Source organism: Martes martes (genome assembly GCF_963455335.1).
Source record: "Martes martes genome assembly, chromosome: 1".
Classification (NCBI taxonomy): Eukaryota; Metazoa; Chordata; class Mammalia; order Carnivora; family Mustelidae; genus Martes; species Martes martes.
Window position 1 is genome coordinate 187,592,911 of NC_137888.1, and position 20,525 is coordinate 187,613,435.

Genomic DNA, 20,525 nt, shown 5'->3' on the forward strand with positions numbered 1-20,525 from the left:
GTGTAGGAGGTGAGCAACACCAGAGCACACGGGTCAGGGGACCATGGCTGGGTTCTGGTGTCTCCTAGAAGATCAATTACATCGTAAGCAGCCCACTGGGAGCCAGACTCCCGCACTTTCTAACCAAGAACCCCAAGCCCAAGGCTGCCCAGCATAGCATGATGGCTTTCCGGCCAGAGAAGCACGGGCCCAGCTTTAAGGACCTGGCGGCTGGAGACAAGCAGAGATTGATTTTGACAGGGAGGCATCCTTTTGCTCTTCAACTGCCAAATCACGCTTCAGCCGGAGAGATTCGCTTTGTGTGACTGAGACAGGAAGGAAGGGATAAATTAATGAGGCATTCCCACTGCCCCGCAGAACCCCGGGAGCCATCGTGCTGCCTGCCTCGCAAATGCCACCAGCACGGGGACATCAAACAAGGAATCTGAAGGGAGGCTTCCAGTGAGACACCGGGGATGCAGTGACAAGATAAGGACACTAGGTGGTGCTAATATACCGCTTTTAAATAGCCCAACTTAACTAAGTGGCTGTAGTTTCTCAAGACTCAGCATGGGGGGGGTGGGGGGGAGGCAAGAATCAGGAAAAGATCTACACCCGTTCTTCCAGGTGCCAATCATGAACCAAGGAGATTCAAGTATTGGAAAGCTTCCATCTCTCACTGATGACCATGTCAGTGTCAGATTTCCTGATTTCTACCTCTCTTCTCACTTCCTACCATGTTCTTATTTGATCTCCTTTATTCTGAAGACATCACTTCTCTGCTTCAATTAGTGGTGAGCGGTACGGGGATGCATCTATCTCCAACAGTTACATCATCACCACATAAATAATTCTATCACCCACATGCGGATGCAACCATTCTTCTTATTTATTCTTTGAAATTAAAATAGCTCGGTTTTCCTTTTGATTAAGATGATTCATGTTAATGTTTTTAAAATGAAACCCAAGTGATACAAAAAAAGAAGTGAGCTTAAAGAAAAAAAAAAATTACCCCCAATCCCAGAATCTAGAGATAACCATTGTTCACTTTCTGGCGATCTCATATTCAGGCATCTCTTCATACACACGGAAAAGCACACACATGCAATTTGATGTAAATGGGATATGGTTTTACATTATAGTTGTTACATTGTTGTTGTGTTTTACGCAGTAAATGGTGAAAATATTTCCTTGTCAGTAAAGAGAGCCTGGCATCACTGTTTTGAATGAAGGTATACAGATACAGAATTCCACTGTCTCAACGAACTAGAAAAAATATATATGTATTCGAAACTAGCACTTAACTTTTTAAATGCTGAAATTTTCATTTTGGAGACTCTGTGGATCACATGATAACTAGGGAGAATCTCTGTCCCATAGGACCTTTGTAAAAAAAAAAGTTTATTTGAGAATTGAAAAAACATGTTACATTGTTTCAGGTATATAACAATGTACTAGAAAACACTGAGTGAAGCTCACTAAAGAGGCAGGTCTGGCCTCTAAGGAGACCATCTACTCAGACAGAAATTCAGTAACTGAGGGGTGTCCCAAGGTCCATATCTGTCCCAGACTACGTACTCAGTCTTGGAGTGCAAAACCAGCTCAGGCAATATGTAGAGGAATGAGCATGGCCGCACACCCGTCAAACTTTATTCATGGACACTATGTTCCAGTTTCTTATGATCTTTTTTATGTTTATTCGCTATTTAGATACCAAGTCCTCTATGTTGGTCATTTTTTATTCAATTTATTTCAACTTAAAAAAATAGTTCCCACATGGATTTTCATGCGTTAGGAAATCTTTTGATTTTTTTTTTTCACCTGCTTAGAATAAAGCTATTATTCCTGGCTCATAAGGGTACAAAGGGTTGTGCTCAAGTTGGCCCATGGGTCAGTGGTCCGAGGATCCCTGATGGAAGAGAAAGGGAGGCCAAGGGTTTATCCAAAGCATGTTCACCACCTACATTTGCGTTCTTAGCACTGGATGCTGCCCCTCCATATAGCCTGAGAGGCTCACTCCTCCAAAGCTGAGACCTACTAATGTGGAATTATGTACCTGACTTCACTGATTACCCGTAATAAATAATCTACGTGTCCACTCGCATGGAGATCCATGAGGCTGCTGCCCTGTCTATCTCGCCGGCCGCATTATCCCTGTGCTTACAACAGAGTGGGCCCTCAGTAAAGAGTGGCTGAAGGAAGGGCACGGGGGGTGGATGGACTAAGTGCCTGATTCCCCTGGTGCACGGGTCCTGTGTGCCAGCACCCCCTCCACCCCTCTCTCTGGCCAGCACCCCCACCCCACCCTGACCCAGCCTCCTTGAAGGACTGGATTCAGCCTCACACTTCCCCTCTGACATCGCTGGGCTCCCGGAGCTCCCCACCTCAACCTGCCTGTCACACGTGTCCCCATTAGCAGCCCACCTCTCTGTCTCTGTGACCTGACTGGAGGCGCCTCCAGGGCAGAGACCACACTCCTCCTCACTCGTGCCCTCGGCGGGGCTTCAAATTTCATTCACGGAACGAGGGAAGGTATTTAGTGCCTCAGTCAGGACCACTGATAAAGTTCCTGTTACAGAATTTTAGTGCCACACAATCCATCCCTGGGGTCACCTTCAGAAGCCTCAAGTTTGTGTGAAGATCCTGTCCCCCAGGCTTTAACTCACATCTCTGTCAAGGGGATGTCTGCCAATCAGAAAAAAAATGTTCGGTCTACGGAGGGGACAGAACTGCCGGTATGCTCAGCGGCTGGGGGAGGCGAAGTGACCAGATGCCCTTCAAACAACAGGCACATAAGCAGACAGCACAGCCCTGTGCTCCGTATTTCCAAGTTCTGCTTGCTTTCTGGGAAAAAGTTTCCATCACTGTGATGGAAACTCTTTCCCAAAAACCTCCCTTTAAAATGCAACATATAAAACATAGCATTAAGGGATTTTATGGAACAGTCTGGAAAAGCTGGTCCGATAAAGCATGAGCTTTGGAGCCAGACTCCTACACAGCCTTGTGTTCTCATCTGTACAATGGGTGGCTGATATCTGGCAAAATCCTCCTCCCAGGGTTGGGGCAAGGATTATAAAGAAGAGTGAGTCTGGACAAGAGCCTGTGAGGCTCAGGCCCAGTGGCAAATACAGGGAGAAGCCACCACATGCACACAGCGTTTTTAAGAAATTGTCATGTTTTATACATACAGCTGGATTTTTAAATTAGCAGCAGAGCAGCTTTCCCTTCAGAGAGGGGGAAGGGTGGTGCTCACTTTTGCCACAGTTCCCACCACTCCCCATTGCCTCTGCCCAGCCCATGTCACTCACAGCCGCCCGGTTCCCAAGGCCAGCTGACTTTTCTGCTGGTCTAAAATGAGCACCAGGAGCACTGTCCTAGCACCCAACAGGTGCCCAGTACCCTTGAAAATGACCTTTGCAGCTGCACCGAGCCCAGGGAGAGGGCCAGTCATCTTTTACACAAACCCGAAGCCTTTTTTAAACATGCAGGAGTGCCACAGCTGGTTCTCTAAACAAATCTTCCCCTGTGAGGTGTTCCTGCCATCAGCCTTCCCCTTCTCGGGGGCCTGATTACGTTCTCACTGGTGTCTGATTGCTTTACACAGGCATCTCAGACGATGCTCGGTGCCAGCTCTGAGAATTTCTGCCTTCCTTCTGAACCACCTTTAATTAGGAGCCCAGACTTCGTTAAATAATGAAGAGGCTTCTAGCAGCGCACCCAAGGTCCTATGATTCTAAATCAATGTCAAGGATATTTTCTCAGTACTTCTTAGAAAAGGGTCGTTTCCGTCAGCCCCACCCCTACCCCTTTTCCTTCTGGGTGGTAGATAAACTGATGGGACAGGCTCTGTTTCAAAGTCCCTGGTAACTCGGACTTTTTTTTTTTTTTTTTCCCCACTACTGACGGGTCTCCTCCCTGCACCTGCCACCCGAGTGCCACGGGGGAGGCAACAGGCTGATTCCTGATCCAGACTCAAGGGGCCAGCACGGTTCAAACATAGCAACTTGGCACAGAGTTGCGATTTCACAATTCTTTCAACAGAAATCCCACTGTGCCTGGGCCAGGAGGCCGGGGAAGGGGGGCATCTGTGACATCATCTACCACACAGGGTCATGTCCGCGGCAGACAGGGAGAGGGGACGGTAAGGAATCCTATCTCCTCTCAGAGCGGAAGGGACGCACTCAAGTGACCCAGAGCCACAGAACCTTGCCTCAGACAGCTTAAATGCCTGTCACTTCTTTATCATCCGGCTCAGCTTAAGAACCCTTGAACATGGAGTCCTGTAGGGGAAATTTCCAAAGAAATGGCCTCAGGGAAGGATTTTTCTTTTTGACGGGCTGAATCAAAGAGGCCTAGGTAAACACAAAATCCCCCAAAGCAGACCACGTAGGACTTTAAACCCGGAATCCCGGTGCTCTGAGGTGTCACCTCGCCCACCCCGAGCGAGCTCACAAAAAGGAAGCCGCACAGGGACTGAGCCAGAACCAGGAAGGAGGACATCAAAGCCGGGCCTCAGCTCTGGCATGTTGGGTTTTTAATGACATCCCAATAATGTCCGTTTGGAGCTGCCAAACATGCTGAGGGCCAGACTCCATGCCCTCATCTCAGATGATCTCCAGGTTCAATTATTCTCCCCATTAAAGATGACGATGATATGGGATTCAGGGAGCCCAAGTCACAGCGCTGGGCCAGTGACAGAGAGGGAGGAGGGTTCTAAACTAGAACCCTGTCTGTTGCACTTAAAACCAGAGTGGGTGGCGGGTGAGCCGTGGGAAGGTCACGGGCTTTCTGTTCACATACGCCTCCCAAGTCGGTTTGCTATCTGCAAGATGGCAATAAAAATGTCAGGAGTGTTACTCCGAGGTTTCAAAGGTGAAACCGGCCCCACACAGGTACTATGCATCACTAGGCAGCCGCCTTCTGCCCTCAGCCGTCCCCATCCGCTCTGTTCTCAATGACAGAGGAGAGCATAAGGTGTCTAGACAGTTTCCACAGCAGCCTCCCCCTCCTTCCAGGCCCTGGATGGATGGAGCTCTATCACCACTCTCCCTCTCAGAAATGCAGTCTAAGCTTGTGGTCCCCCAATCCATCACAGGGATGCTGGAATTACATGGGGTGGTGCAGAGTGCCCCCTCCCAATGCCTTTACTCCCTGCCGTTCCATGCTGACGTTGTAACAATAACGAGTCCTATTTGGTGAGCCTGGCCCTGGGATGAGTTAGTGCATTTCAGAAACCGGGGCATGGAATCCTCTCTGTCATTCTCTGGGGCTCCCGGCTCCATCCTTACCCCGGTTTCGGAGTCAGAGATCCAAGAGGGTCATCCATTCACTTTCTCACTTTGGAGGCAGACGGTGTTGGTTCTGGACATACCAGAAAGTTTTGGGTAAAACTTTCAGGGTAAATGAATGAAAGGCATAAGCACATTCTGACTGACATGCTGTCGAGAGTTGCTATGGTTACATATTTATTGAGTACCTACTAGGTACCAGGACGCAGACCAGGAACTAGGGATAAAGGGGAACACAAACTGACACGGTCTGGGACCTCCTAGAGATTACAGCCCAGAGAGAGAAACACACCAACCACTTAATCCTCCTAAAACAGAGTTCTAAATTCAGGGCTTCTTAGGGGCTCTAGAATGAATCCACAGACATCTGTGAACACGGATGGGTAAAAAAATACACTTTTGTTTTCACGGATCTCTCCCTAAAATTGAGCATTGCCTTACATTTCAAATGCTGGCAACAAAGTGCAGTAGCAGTAATTAGCAGGACCTATGAGACATCACCAAAGGAAATCACAGATATATTCCTGTTAGATTACAGTTGTTGCCAAGATCTCAAATTTTCCCTCATGTTCATTATTATTTCAAAATTACAATGGTTATTAGACCTGCTGTTAGATTTTATAATTTAATGCCTTCATCAAGAAGTGGATAAATTACTGTATTCCAATTAAAATTTTTTGGATAATACCTAAGGATAATTGGCTTCCTTGGTAATCTATTTTACTTTATTTTATGCATCTAAAAAACCACCAAAATGAAAAGAAGTCTGTGGGATTCACCAGACAGCGGCAGGGGCCTGTGGCATCCAAAATGTTTAAATACTCCCAGCCCTAAGGATTATGTAATTATAAAAATATTACATTTATTCTGTACAAAGGTTTTGTTTTTTTTTTTTTTAAAGATTTTATTTATTTGAGAGAGAAAGTGTATGAGAGAGGGGGGGGAGAGAGAGCACAAGTGGTGAGGAAGAGGCAGGGGGAAAAAGCGGACTCCCTGCTGAGCCCAGCGTGGGGCTTGATCCCAGCACCTGAGATCACGACCCGAGCCGAAGACAGACACTTAACTGACTGAGCCACCCAGGCGCCCCTGTACAAAGGATTAATGAGGGACCTTGACCCAGGTTTGGGGAGTTGGTTAGGAAAGATTTACCGACCAGAATGACGTCTGAACTGACATCTGAACAAGAGTAAGTTTTATCAAGTGAACAGGAAGGAAGGAGGCTTAGATATGTCTGACAAAAAAAAAAAAAAAAAGAAAAAAACCCCAAAACAAAAAACACCCAGCTGGAAACCTGGAAAGAAATCTAGAACGGCAGGCAAGCACAGAATGAAGAGAAAGGGTCTAAGGCCAGGTCTTGAAGTCAGTAGGTGTTGGAGCCAGAGACCACTCCAGGTGGGTCTTACTCAAGGCCAGCCTTTGCTGGACAGCCACTTCCTCATGAAGGGACAGACTCTGGTGCCCTGCATTGTGCCAAGCACAAGGACAACTGTTTTTAGGTTTTAAATCTATGGTGTTTTCACTAATGCAAATGGCATCCGGTTATGGGACAACAGAAAACATAAATGTTCATCCCTGCCCTGGTTCCTGGCACAGAGCTCCTAAAACCCTTGCAATTGTCTGAATGCTAAGAGCACTAGGGGAATCTCTCGTTCTAATGTTTGTTTCTGACCCCATCCCTGGCAGAGGGCTCCTGCCACTCTTGTAAATCTCTACGTGATAACATGCTCCAACTCCACAGGGACAGAGGAAACTCCTACACTGGGGACCCTCCCAGACCTCGCCCTACATACCTCTTCACCTGCATCCTTTATCATTTGCTCTCGTAGACTGGTGAGCGTAATTATGTGTTTCCCCAAGTGCGGCTCTCCAGCAGATTAATCAAACCTGAAGCGGGGGTTGTGGGAACTTGTGATTTGTAGCCAAGTTGGACAGAAGTTTTTGGTAACCCTACAACCTGTGACTGCCAGCTGAAGCGGGGTGGGCACAGTCTTTGGGGACTGAGCCCTTAATCTGTGGGATCTGATGCTCTATCTCCAGGGAGATAGTATCTGAATTGAGTTCAGTCTGTAGGACACCCAGCTGGTGGCAGAGAACTGCTTGCTGGGAGCCCTCCCCCCGCAATTTGGTAACGAGAAGTGCCTAAAGTGAGTTTTCAGTGTAAAAGTAAGGGACGCGTGCACAGGAGGTGGAGAACTGGGGTTTTCCCTACGCAGGAGGAGAACTGCAAGTTTCTCTAACCCATCTGTGGATTTTTTTTTACTAACCACCCAATGGCAACCCCTCCATTCCCATGAACAAGAGTTGGTGTGCAGTTTCCCAGCCAACAACTGAGCATCAGAGGCTCTGTGTGGCAATTACCACAGAAGACAGCAAATTCTTATGCCATCAGCTGTCTCTGCTGTGCACGTAACAGAGCCCCACGCTCAGAATACAGCAGTAGCGGTGGCAGCACCGGCAGCCAGTGTCCAGGAAGGCTGAAGCAGAAATTCTATTCTCCAGTCCTCCAAGCATGCGGTTCTGACTTTCCCAAATTATGCTCTTCCTGACCTCTCCTACCTCCTTGGAGTCTTTTTTTTCGTAAGAGCCCTCTTCCTTTGAGAATTAAAGGCCATGGGAGGTGTCCATGTCCTGTGCAGGAAGCAGCATTGTTCAGCCTGGCGCTCAGGGAGGTGGCGAAGTTCAGAATGAGGCATATTCCCAGTCCCACTTGACAACAGCTGCTTCTCGGACATTGGGTGGGAGACAGGACTCCCTGTACTGCAGGGCCCCCTTCCCTCCCTTTCAAGCTGAAGGTGCTGTAATTTCCTGCCAAAAGGGCAAAGTGGACCCATCCCACTCTAAGTGGGCACAGCATCCTCTCCAGACAGTCCTGCTGAACGTCTACCTCCTCCCTCTTGCTCTCTGCCTTGCTCCGGGTATGGGCTCCAAAGGGAGGTGTGCACCAGACACGGGTGCAGGGCTAGGGCGAACAGAGGCCCAGCGTCCCCGTGTTGGAGCTGGGTTTTCTCTGGCTGAGTCTCCTATCCCCACCACTGAAATGACGTTATGGCTTCAGGGATTACCAAGAAATGCCTGGGTCACCTAGAGTTCTGTAGCTGCCCTCAGCTATGTGAGACTTTTGCCGAAACACCACCCAAGATCTAAGCTCCCATGAGCTGCCTTTATAAGTGAGTCCAATAGCCATGTCAAGAGATCAACTAATGACCCCACACTGATAGGTTTAGCCATTGATTCTAAATGATTATGATTCATTAGGTCAGGCTGCTCATATCTGTTTCAATTTAGTTCTTACGATAACTTTTCTCTTACAAAGAGGTATCTCCAAGGCTGGGTATCTATTAGGTTTGAAAGGGGTGTCCTTGCTCCAGCACAATGGTCACCTTGTCAGCTTTAAATCTCTGCCTCTTGGGTGCCTGGGTTCAGGTCATGATTCCAGGGTCCTGGGATTGAGCCCCGGGTTGAGGGACCGGGGGGAGTTCCTGCTCAGCAGGAAGTCTGCTTCTCCCTCTCCCTCTGCCCCTTCCCTGCTCGTGTTCTCTCTTTCTCTCTCTTTCTCACTCTCTCAAATAAATAAGATCTAAAAAAAAAAAAAATTAAATTTCTGACTCTCCCTTGGCATCTTCCTCTTACTAGATCTCAGTTGTGGCTCAGGGCATGAGCTCCACTGTTCGGATTCCAAGCTCATTTAGACCCCCAGATGCGGCATCTGCACCAACTGGCCATTTGGTTAGGATGGCCCTCGATGGGATGGTTCCAGGGTCTCCTGTATGTGGAGACTGGCCTCGAGCAGCCAATCCTGGGGCTGGCCAAGAGGACCCAAGAGGAGAAGAGAAGTCGGCGGCATGCAGGGAGACCAGACTATGAACAGGTAGCGCCCCTGGTGGACACCGGTGACAATTACTTATTCAGCCCACGGGAAGGACAAAGGACCCTTGGTCTCTGGCTGCACCTTGCATATGGATCCACAGGCCATGAGGAGCCCCATGGGTTTCTAGCTGGTTTCTGGAACCAGCGGTTTTAAGTGGTGAGGACGCTCCTGACTAAGAAGGCTCCTCTCTTCCGGGCAGGCTTGGCTGTCGGCAGCCCATGAGCACAGAAACCGCAGGGCTCCTCACACTCCATGATACCTATTATGATTTAGTGTCAGACGCGTAGACAGCACCTTTCCAACACAGGCAGAGATTTGAAATAGGAGAGCCAAGATGCTCATTTCAAGCACTCAGACCATTGCTTTGCAATTGCAAAACCGTGTACGACAGGGCGCAGGAGTGAAGCCCACAGCCAGGAGGACCGCTGGTTGTGCCGGGAAGGCAAGAGAAAAAAATGCTTCCAGAGGACTCGACACAGGCTCCCATGACTGTGCCTTTACAGAGGGGTCTCTGATTATCAGGCCCCAGGGACGGGGGAGGTTAGAGGTTTCTTGTGGCCTGAGAAAGCCAAGGGTTCTGCACACTTTCCTTGCACCTGAAGAAAAACAGCCTCAACTAAAGCCTGTTTGTTTGTGGAATAATCAGTGGGAAGATAAATAGTTTTGTCTCCCAGCTACATTCCTCCTGTGGCTCCACAGAGACGAGCGTGAACGTCTCGGAGCCTCATGCTTCATGGGCCGTGAATGCTGGTTAGCTAGGAAGAGGGGACGTCTGTCACTCTGGGAGGAAGGATGCTGTTGGCTTTTATTAATCTTCAGATTACTGTTCACCAGCTCCACAGTGTCCATACAAACAAACCCGATGTCAGGGAAGGTTTTTCTAGAGAGCAAAGAAAAGCTGAAGCCGTAGGAGGGTTGCTAAGTTGGCCCTGAAGATTGAACTCTGCCTATCTGCCTAGAGACAGCAAGAATTAAGTAATTAGGTAATATTTATAAAGTATGACAACCATAGATGGCCCCTGGCGTCTGTTACTGATGTCAGCTCAACAGCTCTCAAGCCATAACACAGCTCTGCCGAGAAGCATCCCGACACCAGCACCTATCCCATGTTAAGTGGTCATTCTCTGCTTTTTGGTGTGGTGGGGTGGTTGTTCCTTGGGACAGAGAGGAAAGCCCTCTGTCTGTGGTTTTTTGAGATGAACATTTCCATCTAAGTAGTTTATGGCCAAAGGAGAAGATGGCTTCCCAAATTTCAGGAGACGCTCTGATGTCGGGGACTGGGAGCAGTGTGGAATCCTACTCCAAATGTCTATAGCTATTCTCCTCCCATAAGAGGACCTAGTTCTGGTCTAGATCATAAATGTCCCAACTGTGCCAATTCTTGTAGCAAGAATCTTTTGACTCCTGGCCACCTGGCATGTATGGATTAGCGTAATCCATTCAACCATCCGTCCCTCTTTTCCACCCACCCATCCATCCATCCATCTTCCTATCTCTCCATCCATCCATCTACCTCCCACTCCTCCTCCCCTCCATTCATTCATCCATTCATCCATCCATCCATCCATCCTCCCATTCATCCAGCCAGTTACATATTCACTGAGGAGCCAACAGTGAGCACTATACTCTCTCCCCACCGAAAAAGAAATATAAAGACAGTCTCACCCCTCATGGAGCTTATGGGGTGGTGGGAGAGTTAGACATTAGGGGTAAAAACACACAACTGAACAGAAAATTCCAGCTTTGAGAAGTGTTACCAGAGAAAGGTCCTGACACTCCAACACAGGCAGTTGGGCCAAGCAGCCAGGAAACTTCTGTGGGGAAGATACCCTAGAACGGAGCTATGAAGGCTGAGGAGGGGTGGATGAGGCACAGAGGTGAGGCAATGTCCTTCTAGGTGGAAGACACAGCCTGCTGGAACTGGGGGTGCAGGTGAACTGATGTGCAGGACGCCTGGACGTGGGCACCATGTAAGGACGGTGGATTTCACTGGAAAGGTTTTAAGAAATTCCAACAGCCTCAGTTTGCATTTCTATCAGGAAGAGAGCCTGGTCCCCCTATTCTGAAATGTGTTCTCCAGTGATCATGTCACATGTAACAGTTTGTCCTGAGCATACAAAGAAGCCACAGGGGACCTATAGGCCAGAAGGTATAATTATTTGCAGAGAACTTTCCATGTTCCAGGCTCTGTACTCTTTGTTCCCTACATTGTTTCATTTTAAAGCCCAAAGCCAAGGAAGGGTTTTTGGTTTGTTTTTTTTTTTCCATTATTATTTGTTATCTTCCAGATAAAGAAGCAAGACTTGGGTCTTAACTTGAGCAAGGATGCACCAGAGTAAGTGGTTGGTCTGGAATTTGAGTTCAGGTTTACCTGACTCCAAAATCTGTATTTTTATCAATCACTTTTTACTGTCTCATCATTCATTCATTCATGAGCAAACAATGACTATATACCCCCCACGTCCTAGGTGTCGTGTCAGGCGCTGTTAATCCGAGGGTGCACAAGACCCTCAGGTGAGGAGGCCCCAGCATGCAGGTCAAGGGGTGCACTGGCCCTCCCAGGGAATGACCCTGTGATCAAGGCCTCAGTGGCCTGTGCCTTGAGCACCCAAGATAACCCTACAAATTTAGCCAAGCAGATAAAGACTGAGCCCAATGATTTCTTTTCAAATGATAAACTCAGATCTTTAGGAAGAATACCCAATCCCCGCAAGTATGTTTATTTTTGAAGCTCTTTTGTTCAGAGAGGGAGTAATACGCTGTGTTGTTCAAGCCACCTAATGACATTGAAAACAAAGAGGCCACTGCTTATAGATCCATACGGAAGCTAGAAAATAGAAAGAACGCTGCATTTGGACATAAGAATGCCTTGGTTCTCATCTCCGCTCTCCCACTTCCTCCTTGAGAGTCTCTGGACATTCCCTTGCTCTCTCTGAGCCTCAGACCCCTCCCATCTGTTAAAGAGAAACAGTAATGCTATGTTTCTCTTTTTGCTCATCCCCAACCAGCCTGTATCCAAATGATAAGTACAATCTCAGAGGCTCTATTCCAAACTCCATCCCTAATGGATCACTTCTGCCTCTACTGGGATCACCATCATGCAACCAATATCATCCTGCAGGGACTATTTCTATCCGCCACGTCCTGGTCTTACAAGTTCCACCCCAAGTCCCCTCTGGTACTTTAGGCACAACTTCTAGAGTCCAAAAGCTCCCCAATGGCATTTGAAGATGTCTAACAGGTGAAACGAAATTCACTGACTACAAAACATGAAGCAAGAGTACTTAATGCTGCATTAAATGTCTACGAAATATCAACTTCATGTCAACCAATCCAAGGCAAGTTATACCAACTCTTTACATAGTTACATAAAGTTACAGTAATCATAGGATGCCTGAGCAGGTAAAAATGTCTGATACAGCATGGTGCGACCTTCCAAAGAATGAGGACCTAGGATGCTGGAGAATCCTAAAAACAACCCTACTTTTTTGCCTTCTTTTTAAATCATTCGCAAGGTTAAAAAGTAATGGCTAATGACAGTTATTTTTAAAAGAAGGGGGTTAAAATCACTCCACGGGGGCTGTGTTAAAAGCGTTTTTTTCTTAAAACTTTTCTGTGCTGGAAGTTTCTAAAAGTAACAAGATAAGTTTTTGGAAGAGTTTCTGGGAGGACAGCTGCCTACAAAGGAATTAAGTGCTCAAATCAGAGCTTCTTTTAATAAGATAAAGTAATTTAAGCTCATTAATCTGGTGAGTAGAAATGATTAAACTGAAAACAGAACAACATTAATATTTTCTCCCCAAATAGCAAAAAACCATGATTTTCAATGTCAAACTCCTTTTTTTTTTTTTAATTTATTTGTGTCAAACTCTTTTTAAAAGCAATCATGGATTTACTTCTTTGTTTGCTAATTTGGGTGGGAAATGGGATGCTCTTTCTCAATGTGTTCTGCTCTAAAATAGGCTAGTTACTTAGACATTCTCACACAGTGGTATATGTTCTTTAAAAACCACTTTTAACCAAAACAGGAAGCAATCTTTACCATTGAAAATGCAGCTAAAAAAGGGATTCCCTCCATCAGCAGAACAAAGACCATCCTTCAAAAAACATGGCATGACTTAGGAGACTGGAGGGGGCACACGGGCAACCCAATGTCCTCATGGTTTCTGTTGCTTTTATTACATTATGCAGTGCCACTTTAATTAAGCCATCAAATCAAATTATCAGATCAAGTGGTTTTGATTCCACTGTGATTTGAACAGGTTTCGTTAAATTAATAAACCATATGTTTCATGTTGTTGGAAGGAAAGTTATTTTTCCTCCATTCATTGTTCCAAAAGTCTTCACAATAGACAGTATTCAGTACTTAATCACCAAATGCTCTTCCATGTGCCCGGGATGTGTTGCAGAATAACTGAAATGACAGCCCATTAAATCCTAAAGTCTGTCCAAGTTATTTACCGACAAAGGGCAGAGTGGCAAATTGGATGTCCCTTGAACAATCCACCGAGCCTAAATATTGTTTCCATTTACTGGAACTGAAGCTTTATATTTTTTATGGATGACATCCATTATAAGTCTTTCTGTAGCAACAATACAGTACTAAGATGACTTTTCCCCCCTTCCCTTTGGTGTTGTACATGACCATGCGTCTGGTGCTGGCACTGAAAGGCTTGATTCTGTTTTCTCTATTCCAGTATGTCCAATCATCCTGACAGAAGGGCAAGATGGGGGCACATTAACTCAGGCATTCCTCACTGTGCAGCTCAATGAACACCAGTTAATGATCATGGCCAAGGGAACAAGGGAGGTGTGGGGCTGTAATCAGTCCAGGGAGGCTCTCCTTACACATCTGCTGTGAAAGACGACCAGGGGTTAAGGTGAATTGGTAAGTGGTTGGTTACTGAGTTAATAAATATCTAACTGGTCCCAAGGTCTTGAGGTGGAATGGAAAAGTAGAACGAACTGATGCTTCATGGTCATGGTCATCACCATCTTTAAGACAGAAAAAATTTACCTTAAACTGAGACTTTGATTGAGTTTCTCCACCTGACTATGAGCCATCCCCTAGAGTACCAGTAGAGTCTGGTCTGCTGCCTGTTTTTGTAAATAAGGTGTTTTTGGAAGATAGTTTTCTACACATATTCATTCGTATATTATATGTCCATGACTGCCTTCATGCCAGAGAGGTAGAGCTGAGTGAGTAGTTCCCAAAGGAGACTAAGTACCGAGGCGCCTAGGTGGTTCAGTCCTTAAGTGTCTGCCTTTGGCTCGGGTCATGATCCCAGGGTCTTGGGATTGAGCCCCACATTGGGCTCCCTGCACAGCGGGAAGTCTGCTTCTCCGTCTCCAATTCCCCCTGCTTGTGTTCCCTCTCTTGCTGTGTCTCTGTCAAATAAATAAATAAATAAATAAATATTTTAAAAAAAAAGAGAGAGAGAGAGAGAAAGTAAGTGCTCACTCTCTGGTCCTTAACCAAGAAAGCTTACTGACTCTTGCCTTATGTAATTCATTTATTTTTCTTTCTTCTGTAACAATAGCACAATAAATGCACAGTTCCATGATCAACACTGTAGCTCTCTTAGGCACTGAAAGCTTCCAAATAGAGGATGCCAACCAGACAGGCTTCATTTGTTTGAATTACCACAAGATTATAGGACACCTTCTCTCTCAAATCTTTTTTGCAGAAGACTAGAGAAGAGAAAGGAACTCTTCCTTTCTATTGGGACTCTCCACGGCATCAAGGTCTAAGGCCAATCACCTATGCCCTCGAGACTGCCTGCCTCCATGCTGGCATTTGCGACTGGCTTTTGGCCCATCATGCCATAAAACTACCTCCCATCATGCCATAAAACTACCTCACTCTTCTTGCGGGGAGGAAAAAAAAGGAGGACCATTTGGTCATGTAGGCCATGATTCCATGAAATGTACACTTAAAAACAAACAGGGACATCATCAGTCATTAGGGAAATGGAAATCACTACTACTTCACTTCCACTGGGATGGCTAAATAAAAAAAGACACACAGCAAGTGTTGGTGAGGACGTGGAGAAATCCCGCACACGGCTCCTGCGAACGCAAACTGGTGCAAGGGCTCTGGCAAACAGGTGGGCAGTTCCTTGAAACCGGAGAGTCAGCAATTCTACCCCAAGGTGTGCATCTGAGACAACAGAAAACCGATGTCCACACAGAAACCCAAAGGCCAATGTTCACAGCAGTATTACCGACAACAGCCACAAGGTGGAAAAAACTCAAACACCTATCAGTTGAAAAGCAGAAAAACAAAACGTGGTGTATCCATACATTACTTGGCCATCAAATGAAAAATCCTGAGATATCTATTCCAGTATGGATAAACCTTGAAAATATTATGCCAAAATATTACACTGGAAGAAGCCAGAGACAAAAAGGCATAATTTGGGGGCAGCTGGGTGGCTCAGTCATTAGATGTCTGCCTTTGGCTCGGGTCATGATCTCAGGGTCCTGGGACTGAGCCCTGCATCGGGCTCCCTGCTCAGCGGGGAAGCCTGCTTCTTCCCCCTCTCCCACTCCCCCTGCTTCTGTTCCCTCTCTCGCTGTGTCTCTATCAAATAAATAAATAAAATCTTAGAAAAAAAGGGGCATATATTGAATGATTCCATTTATACGGAATAGCTAGAATAGGCTAATCCAGAGACCCAAAAAGTTGCCTAGGGCCAGGAAAGCAGGAGAGATGGGAGAAAGAAAGTGAGGAAGACGGAGTAAGTGATTGTTAATGGGTGTGGACTCCTTCTGGGGGGCAATAAAACTGTTCTGGAAGTTTGTGAACGCACACCTTTGTGAAGAGTCAACTCCACTGAAGCATACGCTTTAAAAAAAATGAACTTTACTGCATATGAATGAAATCTCGATAAAGCCATTATTAAAAAAACAACAAACAGGAATGCTAGTGCATGATAAAAAGGGACGAGCTACTGACAGATGCTACAACAGGGATCAATCTTAAAATCCTAACATCATGTGGCAGATACAAGCAGATTAGAGGCTGTCTGCTATTGAGAATAGGAGAAAGAATTGAGAGAACTTTCTGGGGTGATGAAAATGTTCTGAAACTGGATTATATAAATAGAACTATTAACTCTAAATTTATTAAAAATGATTAAAGTGTACATTTATAGTAGTCGTATTCTACGATACGTACGTTTTGCCATAAGACAACCAGGAAACCCTGACCAACTGCTGGCAGAAGGAGAGCACGGTACATACAGTCCCTCTGGGGAACTGCTGAGCAGCAGCCAACCAAATCAGAACATGAATGTGCACTCCAGGCTGTCGCCACTGGACCCACGGCATCATACCCAGTAGAGATGTGTCCAGATGCTCATCGAAAAGCATGGCCAAGGATTCTCATCATCGCCAAAATGTGGAAACCATGCATACGTTCACAGATAGCAAAATGGATGAATAAATTCAGGTGGAGCCTCACAATGACATTCAGCAGTAAGAACAAACCACAACTACAGGCAACAGCATAGATGACCCTCAGAACCAGCGTGGAGTGAAAAAAGCAAGACACAAAAAAGGACAGAGGGGATAATTCTATTTCTATGAAATTCAACAATAGGCAAAGCTAATTCATGTTCATGGTTACCCTGGGAATGGACGGTTCCTAGGAAGAAGGAGCTAGAGGTGCTCCTGGGAAGCCGGTGAGGTTAGTCTCTTGACCTGGGGGTTTGCTATTCAAGTCTATGGGGGGTGGGACGCATCAGGGGGTACTTTCCTGTATGTTATATTCCAGTAACACTTTCCACTTTCCTGTATGTTATATTCCAGTAACATGCTTAAGACACAAATAGGACTATACCTCCACCCTTCTCTGCTTCTAAAAAAGATCACAAAACATTTCAATAGTCACACATTTTAGGATTCAGATTCAGATTTAGGATTACATACACACACCATGATAACTGCTACAAAACCTTGTACCATGAAGAACTCACTCCTCTATTTAAGGAAGGGTCCACGGCTCGGCTCAAATTCAGAGAAAGCCCATCCAGTAGAAGATCTTGCCCCCTCTGACAATTTAGTGCGACAGAAACCATTTTCTTCTCTCACTTTTTCGGGTAGTAAGAGCCATGTACTCCCTCTGCACAGCTGATGTATCGTATTCTCAGCCCGTTTTTTAGGGAGGAACTTTGCAACTGTCATAACCTCAGCAATTCTGAGCTACCAGATCTTGTATTCACTTGTGATATAAATTCGTCATCCCCCGTCGTCCTCTGCATTCACCTCTCACACAATACTCACTCCCTAAGAGATTCCTTTTTTCCCAAGCAAGTTCTCTTGGGAGAAAGCTTTGGAGCTTGGTCGTTTTCTTTATTTTTAGCTTGGTTGAAAAACAAAATTAGCCCAAGTGAGGTTTGCTATGCCAGCCAACCTAAGACATTTCCCAGGTTGGCGTGCTTCTTAACCCACCCATTGTTCCCAGCTGACAAATGACGCCCTTGACAAAGTGTCGGCTCCAAATTACTTGAATCTCAAGTGTTTCTGGATGGCATCTGGCCAGACTAGCTTCTCTCACCGTCCTCAAACAAAATCACACAGACAGGAAGGAAATGATCACATTCTTAAGTTCCTTTTCCTCTTCTGTTAGCTTCTTTTCAGATATACGAGCCTGGAAAACGGGCTCATTCTTATCAAAGTGCACATCAACGCAGTTACTTGTGGAATACACTTGCATCCCCCCTGATCCTACAAAGGTCATATGCCAGTAAATTAGTCCCTTTTATTGGGGGGTGGGGCACTCTTAAAATGTCGCCATGTAACTTACCCCACTAAAAATACCACGGTCTGTGTCCAGTGTTGATCAATGACAATTGATCAATGACAAGCCCTTCCCATATGACCCAAGCTCACGATTTCAGAGAGCACACTGGCTCAGAAAAGAACCATCTCAAAAAGAAAGAAAGAAAGAAAGAAAGAAAGAAAGAAAGAAAGAAAAGAACCATCTCTTCACACCCAAAGAGAATTCCTTCTTATTCCTTCCTCCCTTCCAAATACTGGAATTTTTAAAAAATATTTTATTTATTTATTTGAGAGAGAGAGAATGAGAAAGAGAGGGAGCCTGATGCGGGACTCAATCCCAGGACGGACTGAGTTGAGCCAAAGGCAGATGCTTAACTGACTGAGCCACCGAGGTGCCCCTGCCAAGTACTGGAATTTTGATCAGCCTTATTCTTTAAGTGAGGACACACCATGGGGCCTGAAGTAGAGCTGTGAGGATAGAATTCGACTTTCTAGTTTCCTGGAAGAGAAATTTATGTTCAATTCACATAAGAATGTAGAAATAGAAAAAGACTCAGATGCCTGAAAAGAATAAACTCAAGTTTATCGGATATGGGAATCAAACCGTTAAATAGTGGTTTAAAAAAGGCCACATGGTGTCAGGTAGGGGTGGAGAGCAGGAGGGGGAGGTCTTGATTGGTGTGGAGGTCGTCAGCAAGGAGGTAAGGGTGGGCTGCAGGGTGGGGTGCTGGGGGGCAAGTCAAAGGTGCTGGTGCCTGAGGTCAGGGACAGCGTCCTGATCCCAACTAGAGGGGCAGGTACAAGGTAAGACACCCACAAGCTTCTCTCAGACATTCACTAGTCAGTGTTGATGTTATAAGGTAAAAATACCAACAGAATGACTGATATATTACTAGCCAAAAGGGCAATTCTGAACATATCTATTTAACTGAAATTTTTCCCACAACTGCTTCTATTTATCATCCAGACAAGTCTCTTTTAGCAGAGAAACATATGCTCTTAACACCGAGTTCCAACTCTTGGCTGGTTTGGAACTCCTTTTAATTTAAAGTAATTTATGATAAGGAATCTTCCTCCGGGCAAGGGCACTTAATCCAACTATACCTTTAGAGGCTTCTGTCCCCAGTGGGTTTTCTAAGAAGTCTGTCATGTCGTGGTTCCAGGCGTCTCGGACCGCAGACTTGGACACCACCCTGCCGTTCAGCTCTTGCTGTGGTCGGAAGTTATTTCTCAGATACTCCACGGACTTGACGTGGTCTTGCTGCTCCGTGGTGAAGATGGAGTAAAAAGCCTCGAGCTAAACAGAGAGCCAGAGAGAGGAGGGGGGAGAAAGAGACCAAGAGTCAGAAAAGCAATGTGGGCGGGGGGTAGGGGGAGCCAAGGACACAAAATGGTAGGACGCGCCCCAAGCCGAGACTGACGAACCCAGCAGGACGCAGGCTCCTTGCTGGAACCACTGCCCAGGGGCTTATCTGGCTGTGGTTTCTGTCCTGCCAGCGAACCGGGAGAACACTCCACCCGAGGAGGCTTGTACAGAACTCTTTGAGCCTGTGTCTCAGAAAAGAGTTCCAGTCTTTCTGCTCTGCCCCCTGGCAAGACTGTTCATGTTCTGGGAAGGAGCACAAGGTGACGGTGCAACTGGCAGGTTCCCGAGCCCGAGTACCTGGATGGAAAGTCTAGGTCCACAGCTCACCCGCCCCAGGGCCTTAGGAAGCGGCTTCCCTGCTCTGAGCCTCAACTGTTCCTCAATAAAATGGTGCTAACAACAGCAGTATCGACCCCGGCAGGGTTTGCGCCAGTACTCAATGAGATAATCCACGTGCAGTGCTTAAAACAGTCCCTGGCACAGAAGGGCTCAGTAAAGACGAGTGATTCAGTTCTTACTAAGCGTCTTCTTCCGTATGTAATAAGGGATTCAGTTCAGCAAAGTTGCTAAGGCAGAAAGCTGATGGCTCGTGAGGTAAACTACTCAGTTTCAACACTTACCAGATGCGTAATCATAGTCAAACTATTCAAGCATCAGTAACTCAATACATATCAACATTTTATATATATATTATATAAGACAGATATAATACTAGCTGCTATCTTATAAGATCATGGAAAAAGCTTATAAAATAAGATTTTCATCTTAAAAGATTAAAATGTATGTAAACCATTTAGCAGCTATTATGTCCATGGTTAGGATTAGCTGTGCTCATTATGATTCATATTATTAAAAAACACTTTACAGAAGACTACAGATCCAACTTTTATGGAGATGCAAAGAAAAAAATATCAGGACTTCGGGATCATATTTCCATTATTAAAAAGGATTCTCTGTGGCCCTCCATCTTCTGCTCATTAAAAAAAAAAAAAAACAAAAACAAAAAACAGAACACCACAGTAATGCTTTGATAGAAGAGAAATGAAGCTGAGGCTGGGCCAGAGATCGGTTCTCAGTGGACCACAAAGTCATCTTGGTCACCAAAGAAACAAAATTAATCTAAAATGACCAGCCACGGAACACACTACTTCCTTGAAGTGGGGGATGAAAATGGAATGAAAAAGAGAGAAACTGAATAAATTCTTTCTGGCCCATTTGGCTCCTTGAATACCCAATCAGA

The 20,525-nt window shown here is 45.9% G+C and overlaps 1 protein-coding gene across 2 annotated transcripts in view; it reads right to left on the minus strand.

Annotated features, from left to right (window-relative positions):
• PTPRG (protein tyrosine phosphatase receptor type G) overlaps positions 1 to 20,525 on the minus strand; it is a gene marked incomplete at its 5' end in the record, with an annotated part of 697,399 nt that overhangs the window by 112,009 nt on the left and 564,865 nt on the right. For both annotated transcript variants that reach the window (XM_080822349.1, XM_080822350.1), the window contains one exon: positions 19,024 to 19,216. In XM_080822349.1, the coding sequence (XP_080678475.1) occupies positions 19,024 to 19,216 (193 nt within the window). The remainder of the gene's footprint in view (positions 1 to 19,023; positions 19,217 to 20,525) is intronic.